General features: G+C 38.3%; 1 protein-coding gene across 1 annotated transcript in view; it reads right to left on the bottom strand.

Moving 5' to 3' along the window:
• Window positions 1-13,709, bottom strand: part of LOC147655491 (uncharacterized) — a 102,145-nt gene that overhangs the window by 84,986 nt on the left and 3,450 nt on the right. Inside the window, exon 3 of the mRNA XM_086891082.1 lies at window positions 11,503-11,567. Coding sequence (XP_086747208.1) covers window positions 11,503-11,567 — 65 coding nt within the window. The remainder of the gene's footprint in view (window positions 1-11,502; window positions 11,568-13,709) is intronic.

Here is a 13,709-nt window from a genome sequence, read left to right as displayed (position 1 = left end):
GTAATATTCTTTCTCTATTTTGAGGCCACCTTCTTGTTGCATATAATATGGACAATTAACTCACAATGCTGGCACATTAATCTAAATTAGTCTTGGTTAGATGTGTTGTCATCCATAAATGCTATTTTCTGTATGGAGACTACATATATTATGATGATCCCAAGACAGAAACAGGATAACTACTTGGGATTACTTGGGAAATCTTTCTATTTAGATTTTGTTCTTTCACCCTCCACTTCAGCTGTTCTCTGAAAAACTTGACAGAGACAAACAACAATCACTCTGGTCTTTGTCAGGATATCTGCATAGCAAGGAGAAGTTCAGAAAAAGTCTGCTGAATTTGTTTCATAATGCACATGAACTTGCACCTTTCTTGACAATAAGGAAGGATAGATTTTTATTCCAATCCATTCTGTGGAAAAACACCAGCCAAGACTCTGCTCTGACAGCACCAGAGTGACAAGCTGGCAAGAAAATGTCACCTTTGTGTACAGGTGAGACTGCGGCTGGCTAAAATATGTATTTGCAAGACATTATGCTTTGGGTTTATCTTTTATTCCTTCTCCCTTTATGGAGATACAGATATGGGTGGTTAAGAGTGGCAAATTTTACCATCACAGATACTGCCTGTGTCATTTTGCCAGAGATTTTGCTGAAGTCCCACTCTGATGATTCACAGAACTCATTTCTCTCAATATATCTGTAGTGAATACTAATTCACTAAGGTTTTGCTTGTTTATTGTAGTTCTGTGATGCCAACTTTGTGACCTTAATTTTATTCTGAAATCAGTTCAACCTACTCAGCCTTTGATCCAAATGCATAGACACTTTTTAAATGGACTTTTCTCACCGCTTGAATGTTGGATCAACAGATACTTCAGGAGTTTTAGCAAAGAACGGTCAGCTGTACAAACAGGAATATTCCAGAATTTAATGTCTTTTTCTGAGAATATTTGAATGGGAAGGTGACACTGTTCCACCTTTTAAGGCTGCTTTTTGCTTTTGAAAGCTGGAAATTACTTTCACCTTCTGCAACCTGTGACATTAGTGTTTTTCCATCTTTTGATGCAGCAGTAGCTGTTTACACAGCTCTGCACATGGATGCATTTATAAGGCAGGATGGGATGATGTGGCTGTTAAACTGGATGAATTTGTGGCTAAGAATTCGGTGAACATTTATGAAAGAACACATGTAGGGTGCCTTCCAGAGTGAGAAAAGCCACAAACCCTGACCTAATATTTAATATAATATTAAAATATATTATAAATTTACAATATATTATATTGTAATATAATATTTAATACAATCTGCCTTTGCTATCACATGCTTTCAGAAATGCTGAGACAATTTATGGGGATGAAGAGCTTGACAAGCCATGACTGGTTGTTAGTGGAAGGTGTTTTCCTGTTGAGTTTCAAAGAGTTGTTTTACCTCAGAGTCTGGGTCACAGGTATTTTTCTGGGAAGCCTACACATAGTAGTGAGCAAATATGCCCTTTTCATCTTTTCCTCGTGGGACCCACCTTCAGATACCAACTTTATTGTTTAATTTTTTTGTCTTTTTGCCATGTTTCTCTACAATGCTGTAGTTCATTTCAGGTCTCACTGAAAAGCACAGTGGCTTGTGTGAAGTTGGTATATGAAGATATTTGACTCTTGATTCCCAGATTCCTCTGCATCAGGTTCTTTCAAACTAGACTTCAGTCCAGAACTGACTTTCTGCACATCTCTTTAAGAGATAGAATACTAATTAAAAAAATCCCAAACAAAACCAAATCAATAACCTGACTGATTAAATATGAAGATTCTTCAAGACTGGGTTTTTTTTAGGGTCTGTAGTCTGATATACATCTCTTAAGGGAGGTGAACTTGACCATTAAGTGTTTCGGTAATTGCAAACACAAGATATAACTTTAGTCCAGGCTTTTGAAAATTGGCACTTAGAAAGAATGAACTACCTCAGTTTTTGAGCAAAATAATTTTTCAAAAAAGAAATTATTTAGATTTTTTTTCTTAAATTTTAGATTGCAAACTTGACAGATAAAATAACAAATAGGTGTCCTTTTTCCTTTTTGTAGAGTTACACCTAGGGTTATTTCTAGAGTCTACTCTACTGAATGAGATGTTATTGTCATATCAGTTAACAGATAATGACATGTAATTGTTAAGGAAGAAGAGAGAGCAAAGATGAAATGAAGGAGAAGGGCAAGGTAGATAAGCAAAAGATAAAGTAGGAAATGCAAAAAGGGTGCTCTGGGCAGGAAATGTTGCAGATGAAAAGAGAAGTATGATGGTATAGAGAAATGAACTAAGAAATTAAAAGATACAGGCTTGCAATAGTCAGAGACATAACTTTGTAGTGTGCCTAGGAAGTGGAAAACAAGTGTAAAGTAGACAGAAATTATATCTACTTTAGTGTTTCTCCAGGTGCTGCAATCAAGCCTCCTGACAATACTGTAATTATTCTGAAGAAGAGAAGTATTAAAATCTTTGGTCATTCATTGCAAAGATAAGGTCTTTGTCCCCTAGAATGCATTTATTTATATATTTATTTATTTATTGTTTAATTTTCTGAAAGGAGAAGGAGAAGGACAGGAGGCATTGGGGCAGAAACTGATGCTCAGAAAGTTACACCTGAATATGAAGAACTTCTTTACTGTGTGGGTGACTGTGCACAGAAACAGATTGCCAGAGAGGCTGTTGAGTCTCCCTTACTGGAAATATTCAAGAAGTCTCTGGACACAATCCTGTGCCAAATGTTCTGGGATGACCCTTCTTGAGCAGGGAGACTGTACCAGAGAACCTTCTGTGGTCTCTTCCAACCAGACCCACTCTGTGATTCTGATTTGCAGAAGGAGAAAGAGACAGAAAAGTGAAGGGAAAGGGGGAAAGGAAAAATACACAAACAAGAAATGTTTCACAGGTTTTTGCTCTCAGGGGTGTGTTATCCCTCTTTTCTAACAGTGTATGTATGTATGTATATATGAATACACGTTGGCGCTCTTCAGAAAAGTTGAAACCATTAGCAGTTATCCTACCAGCTGCCCCACTTTTACTGTGCACATCTGCATTGCTGTTAAACACACATGTTTCAGGGTTACTGGTTGAATTTATTCCACAAATAGTTTAGTTCTACTGTATTGCCCAAATCTCTGTAGTTTAATCCTTGTCTGACAACTATTCAAACAAAAAGAAGAAAGGGAAATCCTGAGGTGATACAAATATTGATTTAGAGCAATCATTGTTTTGCATGTAGTCAATACAGACCTTTTCCATTTGGAAAACTTTAAGGGGAAAAGAGCAGCTGCTTTTTGCATTATAGGGTAACTATTAAAGTAATATACACAGAGTGTTCTCATGTATGGTGGGGAGTTTTAGTGAGAAACAGGGACCAGTAAGAGTTTTGCACCTTCACAGCATCTAGAAACCATAAGATACAAAATTTCATATCCACACATTTTTCATGCCCAACTGCTTGATACTTTCTGTGTAGAAGGACTCTTGATGTTCAGAAATGTTTTCTGTGGTGATTATAAGTCATGCCACCCCAAACTCCTGTGTTAGACTGTTAGCACATCTCATGACAGCAACTTGGCACTGGGAATGATGGCCCCTGAAAATACATGTAATGGGAAAATTTTGTGTCTCAAAGAGGTTTTCAGACTTAGGCTACTGAGTCCTTAAGTGACTGTCATGTCCCTTATTTGCTTTGTCTCCCTCAGGCGTGCTCAAACACCAAGGTGTAAGGACAGCTGTCGCAACCAGCAGTTATCACAAGATAGAGAGAAGCCAGCTAGTTAAAGATATTTCTCTCACCAGGAGGGTTTTGTTGGCTACCTTCCATTCATGACAACCTTAAATTTCCTGACCTGTGATAAGTCATCCTATCAGGAGAAGCCATGCTGAAGTAATGAAGGGATTATAATACATGGTAGGCTGCTCTCCAAATTAATTATCTGAAATCTGCCCTTCATGATCACCAGGAAAAAAAAATGTTAAAACTATTTTGGCTGTGTTGGTCTAGATTTATGCCTGATTTTACTGGTATCAGGGGAAAAAAGACTCATTTTCAGGTTAAATTCTTCTCTAAAGTTGCATGATGGAAAGATCTGGCTGCAGACACCTACTTTTGTTTGTAATGAAACCATTATCAATGAAATGTTGATGAAGAAAAGACTGGGCTTAGCTCTATAGAAATGGAGTATCAGTACTAGTGGTAGGAGAATGTTTGTATGAGAGAGATAATAATTTACAGAAATGTCAGCATAAGTTTCTTCTTGGAGGAGGGAGCTTTACATCTCTGAGTTAAAGACTATAGCAGCAGGCTGCCCCAGTGAGTGACTAACCTGAAATGGAAAGTTCTAGCTTTTATTTCTATCTCACATTTTTTGGTAGATCTCAGAACTGGGGTAATATTCTGATGTCTAAGTATTATTTTTTTCAAGTTTTATGTTTTCTTTTTGAAATATTTTTGTATGGATTTGATTTGTAATTTAAATTTTACATTTCGGAGGCACTTTTGTTCATGATGTCTCATTCTCAGCAGCTCTGTAAATAAAAATGCAGTCTGCTCACCTTTAACAAACTAAAGAAAGTACACTAAAAACATTCCCATATAACAGCAAGTTAAAAATAAGCATCTTCAAAATTTCTTGTTGAAACTACATCTGTTGTTTTCATTGTGAATCTGTAGGCAGCATCACCTTGAATTTACTTAATTATAATGCAGCCTGTGGAATGTCAAGATTTCAATACAGGTTCATCTGCTGGGCTACATCTAGTACAGAACAAATCCTGATTATATGTCTGAGGTGCACCACAGAATGGAAGCAGCAGATTTTATTCCTGGGCCAAGATGGAGAGAGGGAAATGGAAATGAAAATAGGGGAAGGGAAGGGAAGGGAAGGGAAGGGAAGGGAAGGGAAGGGAAGGGAAGGGAAGGGAAGGGAAGGGAAGGGAAGGGAAGGGAAGGGAAGGGAAGGGAAGGGAAGGGAAGGGAAGGGAAGGGAAGGGAAGGGAAGGGAAGGGAAGGGAAGGGAAGGGAAGGGAAGGGAAGGGAAGGGAAGGGAAGGGAAGGGAAGGGAAGGGAAGGGAAGGGAAGGGAAGGGAAGGGAAGGGAAGGGAAGGGAAGGGAAGGGAAGGGAAGGGAAGGGAAGGGAAGGGAAGGGAAGGGAAGGGAAGGGAATGACCCCAAAGCAGGCTAGGGCTAGGGGACTTTAGGAAGTTAAAGAAGAAATGTGTTTCTCAGATTGAAATTGAAAAAGTTAAATCAGTGTGTACAGTACAGGTGAAAAGAAGCAATGCTGTCTGATTCAATTGATAGTATCTGAAAAACTACAGCTTTTGAAGACAGAAATCAGATAGGTCTGGACCTTCTGTTAGAGGGAATAATAGGACAGATAAACTAGGCAGCCTCTGGCCTTTAGCATTCCAGTACTCTCATGTTGCTTGTGTGAAAAATACTGATAATAGCTGCACTTCTGAGCTAGGGTAGACACTTCTGAAGGATGGATAAAGGCTATTTCACTCCTTTGCAATAAAGACATGGATTTACTCTTTCATATCCTTTGTTAAAGGAACATTGCATCTTCTTGTGATGCTCAGACACAATATCCTCTGCGGATCCCAAAAGACTCTCCCACGAGACAGGCTGCAGTTCTATGTGCTACTTGCACAGTGTGAAAACACTGTCTGTAATTTTTTTTTTCACTAAAAGTTACATTAAAAAAAATGCTCTTTCTCAAAACTGGTCCTCATGGCTACTGCAAGAATAAGAGGTCAGGAAAACAATTTTCTGTGTCTGTTTTCTGCAGTACCTAATTCAAAGTACTAGAATTGGCCTAAGGTAGGGGGCAGAGAGGCTGCAGACCACACAACAGAGTGCTATGTTAAGGCAGTGTGTGTGCAGACCTGGGCACAGTTCCTTAACTGCTAATGATACAGCTACCAGTGAAGAAATCAACATCTATGAAAAAGCACAGGTTTTTGAGAAAAGTACCTAAATCAAATCAAACACTCAAGTAGAAACACCTGATCATGGACATTACACACTAATATAGAAGCAATCAAAGGAAACAGCTTACGTGACAAAAGAGAACATTCAGTATTAGGGAAGAATAATCCATTATTCATCACCAATGAAAAAATCAATTTCTTTCAAGACACAAAGTAATAATAATATTAATATTAATATTAATATTAATATTAATATTAACATTAATATTAATATTAATATCAATAATAATAATAATAATAATAATAATAATAATAATAATAGTGCTGCGTTAGTTCCTCAGCTTTTATTTCATAGCTGTGTTTCAAAGCACTATTGTTTTGTATAAGCTAAAAAAGAAATTCATAACTTGCCAAGAACTTTTAGCAAGCAGAAGACAGAAAAAGATAAAACAAGCTAGACTCAGTCATAATCCTCACTAAAAAAAGTATTTTACAAGAACAAAAGGGCATACAAGTAAACCATTCTTAATTATTTGTTTATGTATCAAAGTAAGAATACAGGTGATTAGCAAGAAGATTTAGAAATGTGAAGTGAGAAAGGAGGAATAAAAGGGAAATTGTTGCTGACAGAAGCTTGCTGGGAAGTTATACAATGAGAATTCAAAACTTAATGTCAATAATTTGTTCCAAAAGGAGAATGGTAGAAATTTGGGTGCATTTTTTTTCCTTTTCATAAGCAGTTTTCTGCTACTGAATCCTGGATGGTTTAGGATCATAAGTCCTCCAAAAATTTTGAGGATTAACATTATAATCACTGAAACAGTACAGACTTAAAGTACATTTGTTCCTGACTTTCTGACCCCTCAAGAGAGATAAGTGATCATGTGTAATGTGTAGGAAAAAGAAAATTAATTCTATTTCATGGACTGCAACCTACAGGGTATCTGTTGATTACAACCCACCCTTAAACAGTAATTTTTGAATGCAGCATGTTCTGTAGGCTGTATAAGGTAACTAAGTTTTAGCTACAAATTGGCAGACATTCTTTCTTGTAGGAAAAGAAATCACTCACCTAAAAATTTTTCAGTTGACTAAGTGCCAGAGATGATGATCATGTGGTTATATTTATTTAATCCAAATAAATTGTGATGCCCTTCACTTAAAAAGGAAGTCAAGACATGGTTAGTCACTGACTGGCTGTGACTGTGTTCCAAATCAACTGTGTTCCAGAGGTCCCATGACAAGTGGCCAATGCCATTGCAAGGCTGCTTCATATCACCTGCAAAAGGTCACAGCAACTGGTGAATCTCCCTCATGAGGAAGGAAAATGTCATGCACCTCTTCAGGAAGAAAAGCACAAAAGACTTGGGAATTACAGCTTGGTCAGCCTAATCTTAGATCCAGAGAAGTATGTAGAGCAAATCTCCCTGGAAATCATACTCTGACTTCTGAAGAAGACTGGGAACAACTGAGTGACTTGGAATAACCAACACTGATTTATCTTGGGAATAAAAATGCAAAGTCTTCCACAAGTGATGGAATAACCTCATGCAACAGGACAGGTATGGAGCAGAATGGATAGAAAGCCTTGGAGTCCTAATGCTCAGCAGCATAGTCTGGATATGAAACAGGAGTGTGGCTCTGCCGTGACAAAAGTAACCACACCTCAAAGTGAACTGTTGGGATTGCAGGGTGAGGCAAAAAACACTCTACTGTGTTCAGCAGTCTGAACATGGTGCTGAAGTACTCCATCCATTTTTGGGTACCCTGGCAGGAAAGATACTCATATTTTGAAGCGAGTACAATAGAAGGACACCAGGATGCTAAGGGGAGTGCAGAACAAGATGAATGAGGAACAGCAGACAAAAATGGTAGTCTGAAATGGATATATCTAATTATCTGGAACTGTCTTGAACTACCTTCATCTACCTAATGTTGATGTTTAAAGATAGTGGAGTAAAAGAAAAAGAAAAGTTGAGTAAAATAAAGAGGCAGCAGATCCAATTGTAGCTTAGAAACTGTCAAATTAGCTGTTAAGAAGAATATCACACTATGGGTAGTCAAACTGCAACAAGTTGCTCAGAGAGGCTATGTGAAGTACTCAAGAAATCTTGAGTTATTTAAAATTTAATTAGACAAGGGTCTAATTTAACTCTGAAGGTGAATCTTAATTTAAAATTAGCTGCTTTTTGAGTGGGGAGTCGAGCTGCGTGATCTCCAGAAACCAGTTACATAGTATGTGATTATATGATTATATTTTTTTGCAGTTATTCAACTTGTGGCACAGTCAGTAACAGGATAAATTTTCAATTTTAGTAGAAAATGACTTTATTCAGTTGGCATCTAAAATGCTGAGGGTTCCTAAGGAAAAGAGAAATTCAGTTCCCTAAGTAGACCTAAAAAACTAATAATCAGACTACTTTAACAGTTGAGAAATCCTTTTAGAGTTGAACTGGGAGAAGTGTGAACATGAACTGTTTACATCAAAGAGGCTGGGTTATGAGATGGAACATAAATCCCCATATCCAGATTGTCCTCCAAGATGCCAAACCTGAGGATCTTGAACCAGAAATTCATCCCCAGCCTTGGGAAACAGTACTGCTATTCTGACCACTGGCTGATTCAGAGACTAAGAACCCTTTCGGAACTGATGCAAGCATGGGCTGATATAAAGGATTTTATTTCTGCACAGAATCATCTCTGAACACATTGCAACTCTATATTTAGAAGGCATGTGTGAGTATCACCATTTTCCTAAGATGAAAACTCAAGAATTTCCAGTCTCAAAGGGTTGGATGAATATAGAGAATGTAGAATGTATCAGGTACCAGCAAACAGTGGCCCACAGACAGTGTGTGGGAAAGCAGTCCCATTCCCTATGGGTTTTATGGTGCTCCTCCATGTCTCTGCTCTGCAGTCATTTCTGAATGACATTCAAAATGCACCTCTTCTTTTTTCTAGGCAAAGTAATCCAGGGATATCTTTTCAATGTATTGAGGCAGGGCTAAGTCTCATTCCATTGTAATGGCATGGGATGTTTAGGTTATTATTAGGAAGAGCCCTTTAGGGACTCCATTTGGGAATGGAGTGTTATGGTGTATGTCCCTTCTGCAGCATGAGTTCTGCACCTGAAGGGCTCCAGCTGATGTTGCTTTTCCAGGTCATTTAATGCCAGATTAACTTCCCTTCACATCCTTTCATCCATAACAAGGCCACAGGGAAATCTTAAGACCTCTTGCTCCTTGACTTCCTCAAGTTAACTGTTCACAGCCACAGCAGAAGCAAGCTTTGCAAAGGAGCTTTTTGAAAGATTGCTTTGGACATTCACACCTGAGGGCAAAGTACTGAGTGGAGTCTACTAGCTCTGTGCATACCTTCAAAGAAATTAAATGTCTGGGAATTTGCCCTTCATATTCATTTTGATTTTTAAGGTAATACATTTCCAACTTTTGTTGCTTTTGATTTTCTATTTAATTATATTTAATTTAATTTAATTTTATTTTTCAATTTTATATGATTTATTTATTTATTTATTTATTATTTTGTAACAAGTTTATACAAGCTTACACCATTTCCTGGGAGAAGTTTGCCTTGTATTTAAATCTTTCCTCCAAAATATGTCTATTTTTGCCTATCCTTTCTGAAGGGTCAGATGGACACAGAGATTAAAACCAGAATATTAGGGAAGGCTATGAGAAAAAGAAATAAATATGCAGTTCTACCTTCCCAAGGAGAGCTTCACACTGTAGGTTTAGGGTTCCCTTAGATGAAGATTGTGTTTCTGTCTATTTCTACCTTACCCTGGTGTTAGAGATCACTATCAAACAGTAAAATATTTCATTTCTACTGAGGGGATATATCCCTAAGACCCGGGATTCTGATGATTCTAGCAGTGTCCATCAGTCTAAAATACAATAAGATGTTCCCTTAAGCTGTTTAGTGCTCTTTAAAACTTGTGTACCAGGGAAATTTATGGGGAAAATGTTCTTAATATTGCCCAACATTAACCAAAAGCACATGAGGCTGTACAGGATAGAGTGAAAAGAGCCTGACACTCTTGTATCTCCAAGAGATTTTGTTATGAACAATCAATCCAACAATGGAAACAAGAGTCAAAGAAGTGACAGCAAATAATTGTTAAGATTTTAAAAATCACTGAATATAGACTATATGAAGTTTGAAGGGACTCATAAGGATCATTGAGTCCAAAAATGTCTTTTGTCATGGCTTTCACAGTAGAAACTGAACAATTTGATGGTTTAGGGCTTCTCACCTCACACCTTGCAAGAAGTCTCCTTCAGCCCAATTTCCCAAACCCCCTGTTTCTGTGATGTTGAGTTGCTCACCATTACATTTTACCACGCTTCAGTCTGAATGATGGTGCATCAAAAATAAAAGACATTTGCAAGGAAAATTATAGAGTAAAGCTTTAAGGATGCTTCAAACATCTTTTACAACTATTAATAAAACTTCAAAATAGGAAGAAAAGCAGCCACATTGAGCTTGTGCAGAATTACATTTTTGCTGATATTAAGAAAATACTGGAGCCAATGTGTTGTCTGTGTAGGTTAATGTAGCAACATTTTTCACATGGAATCCAAGCTAGGCAACTTGAATTCACTAGGAGAGACTTTCCATCACTGCTTTTTCCTTTTTGTTATTCTCAATGAACAGTATTATCTTGTTTGTTAAAACTGGAAATTATAATGAGCAAGATAATGTGCGGGGAAGTATTCTCATTTGTTGAATGGTGTTTTTTAACTGCAGGGACTCCATTATCACTGGCAAGGAAAGTGAAGATAAACCCCTGTTGATTGGAGACTATGCTGGTGTCAGTGGTTTTCAAGTATATCATGCAGTCATGTAAGAGGTTTCTATTATCTCATAGAGTGCCAATGGGGATTAAATTTTGACACTGAAAATCCTCAGGGAAATGGTTTCTACAGCAAAATAATGAGTCTACTCATACTTGAATGTCTTCTGTCTCGACAGAGAAAAAAGCCTAGGACAAATGAACTTCAGTCCACCATTTAGATTCAAGTGATTGCTACCTTCCCAGTGTCAACTTGAGCATATCAAATGTGATATAAAAGAGACAAAGTAAGTGATGTAATAAACCTTGCTACATCAGAAGGTGCCAGGGAATGTGCTTTAGGAGCATGGGCTCATGTAGGCAGCCCATGGCTTGTTTGATGTTCTTGATTCACTGACATAAGCAATGGAAGTCCAGCTATTTTAATGTTTGCTTCCTCCTGCACACACAAGGAATGACCCTTGGCTCATTCCTGCTGCTGTCTCTGCAGAGCAGGCATGAGAGAGCCCTGCAGAGTGCTGGGACTGCTGCACCCAGGAGGATGAGGTAATAGGATTGCTATTTTAATGACTGTTTGTAAAGGATTTACTGTACCGTTTGCCATGCTCAGTGGTTCATACTAAATACTACCCAGCACATCCTTTACAGTCTTTAAATAACTGCTAATCTCACAATATGAATATGGTATACAATACAATTCTCTGAATTCCAATTTTGGAAATAGTCAAGCTCACCAAAAGTTCAGTAGGACCAGTTGTGCACAAATGCAGAGACAGCTTTCCTCATTTCTTGCTTCGCCCTACAAACCACAGGAGGCAGTTCAGTGCAAGTGCAAGCTAACCATATGGCAGCAGGTTAAGTGCAGGCAACCAACCCCTCCCTTTTGAGCACCAGGACACCTGGGACTACCAGCAGACAATGGAGCAAATATGAAAAAAAGTGCCATGGGACACTCCCCTTGCCAAGCCATCCCTTTAGTAACAATTAACCTGGACACTGGATACAGATCCAGTAATCTCTCTACCTCTCCCAAATGCAGAATGTATGCCCAAATGTTTAATCCATGCCCATCTATTGCCAGAAGATCAATCCCATTCTATTGCCTGAAACTATCGTGGTCTTGTGAGCCAGAGCCTTGCAAGACATATCCTCTTAACCTTAAGTTTTCAGAAGGAAAAAGGCAGGACAATGAACTCTAAAACTGTGGCATACGATAGGTGCAGCTAAAGTATTGGCACGTATTTGGAAGAATTATAGAACACCCCGAGCTGGAAAGGACCTACAAGGATCATTAAAATCCAACTCCTGGCTCTGCACAGAACATCCCCAGGAACTACACATGTGCCTGAGAGAATTCTCCAAATTCTTCTTGGACTCTGTCAGGCTTGGTGCTGTAACCACTTCCCTGGGGAGCCTCTGGGTGAGGAACCTTTCTCTGATATCCAACCTAACCTCCCCTGACAGAGCTTCACTCTGTTATTTGTGTCCTGCCACTAGAGAGAAGATATCAGTGCTTGTCCCTCTGCTTCCTCTTGTGAGGATGCTGCAGATATCAATGAGGTTTCCACTTAGTCTCCAAAGGAACAGGAATATGCCGAATACTGAACTCCAGACTTTATATTCCATGATCACTTTTAGCTAGCTACAGTAAAGCAGAATAGAGAAAGCATAAACATAAATAAAGATCTGAAATTTGTAGGAAAAAAATAAACAAATCCCAAATCAACCACTTACATAATGATTAAAATGGAGACAGGCAGGCAATTCAACTGTTACAATCATAAATTTCACTGGGGAGGAACCTAAAGCAGGTAGTTTAGCTTAAAAAAATGTGTGTATCAGTCCTAAGGGAGATAGCAGCGATCAACAAAAATGATAAATGTAGTTCTGCCTACAAAGAAACTCTGGGACTTGCTGTCAGAAGGAAACATCTGGTTAAAATGAAGAATAAGGAAAATAGGTGATAAAGCTGTAAGGGGAGACACATAGAGACAAAAAAGGAAAGGGCAACTAAATTGAAGAGAATATTAACTTTATAGGCCTGTCTTACTGTCTATAATAGATAAAAGTAACTGATAGCTGCAAACCTGATTTGCATACTGCCCAGGGCAATGAACCTCCTGCATGCTGCTATAATATGTATAATAAAGACTTAAATTACATCCCAACACCCATCCAAAAAGCCCCTCAAACCACAACGAAACAAAAACCAAACAAATCTTGGGCAAGACAAATGATGTAAAAGTTAGGAAAAGTTAGGAAACATCAAATGAAGAAGGCCCCTGCCACCCAGACTTGGCCTTTTGAATGAATTAATACAGAGTTTATACAAGAACATGCAATGGTTCTTAGTCTCATACCTCCTGAGTACCAAGTTAACAAGCCTATCTCCAGTTCTTCCTTTCTTTTCACTGTTCATTTAGGGCACTGCATGAAGCAAATGATTATATAATTGAAGGCTGTATCAGAATGCACAAAGCTGTAGATTAATGCTGTACAGACAGCATTAAATCTGACATTTCCTACCACTGGAATGCTTGCCTTTGAAATTGTAGCTTTCTCCTCAAGTTGATTAACCCAGAGATTTAAATACAAAAGTCTAAATGCAGAAAAAATACATTAGCATTTGAAACTAATGATAATATCTAGGGCCAGAGCACAGGTTTTGTACTAACTATGTACAATTAAGGTAGTAAATATTAGCAGCAGAAACCAGAAACTCTCCTGTGTCAGGTCAGTAGTGCAGAGCTAGTGCAGTGCAATGGAGTCCCAACTATGTGGACCAGGACTGTGGGAAGACTGGGGAACAAGCTGCTTGCCTTCCAGCAGAAACTAAGAATGGGGCAAGGTACATGACCAGATCCCAGTATGTCTGTAGCACAGACTCAGGATGCTGCCAAACACGGGAGGCTGAGGGCACTCAAATACCTGGCATATCAGA

The sequence above is a fragment of the Cyanistes caeruleus genome, chromosome 1 (genome assembly GCF_971803275.1).
Source record: "Cyanistes caeruleus chromosome 1, bCyaCae1.hap1.1, whole genome shotgun sequence".
NCBI lineage: Eukaryota > Metazoa > Chordata > Aves > Passeriformes > Paridae > Cyanistes > Cyanistes caeruleus.
The sequence above is the reverse complement of the archived record's forward strand: the minus strand, read 5'-3'. Positions and strand labels throughout refer to the sequence as shown.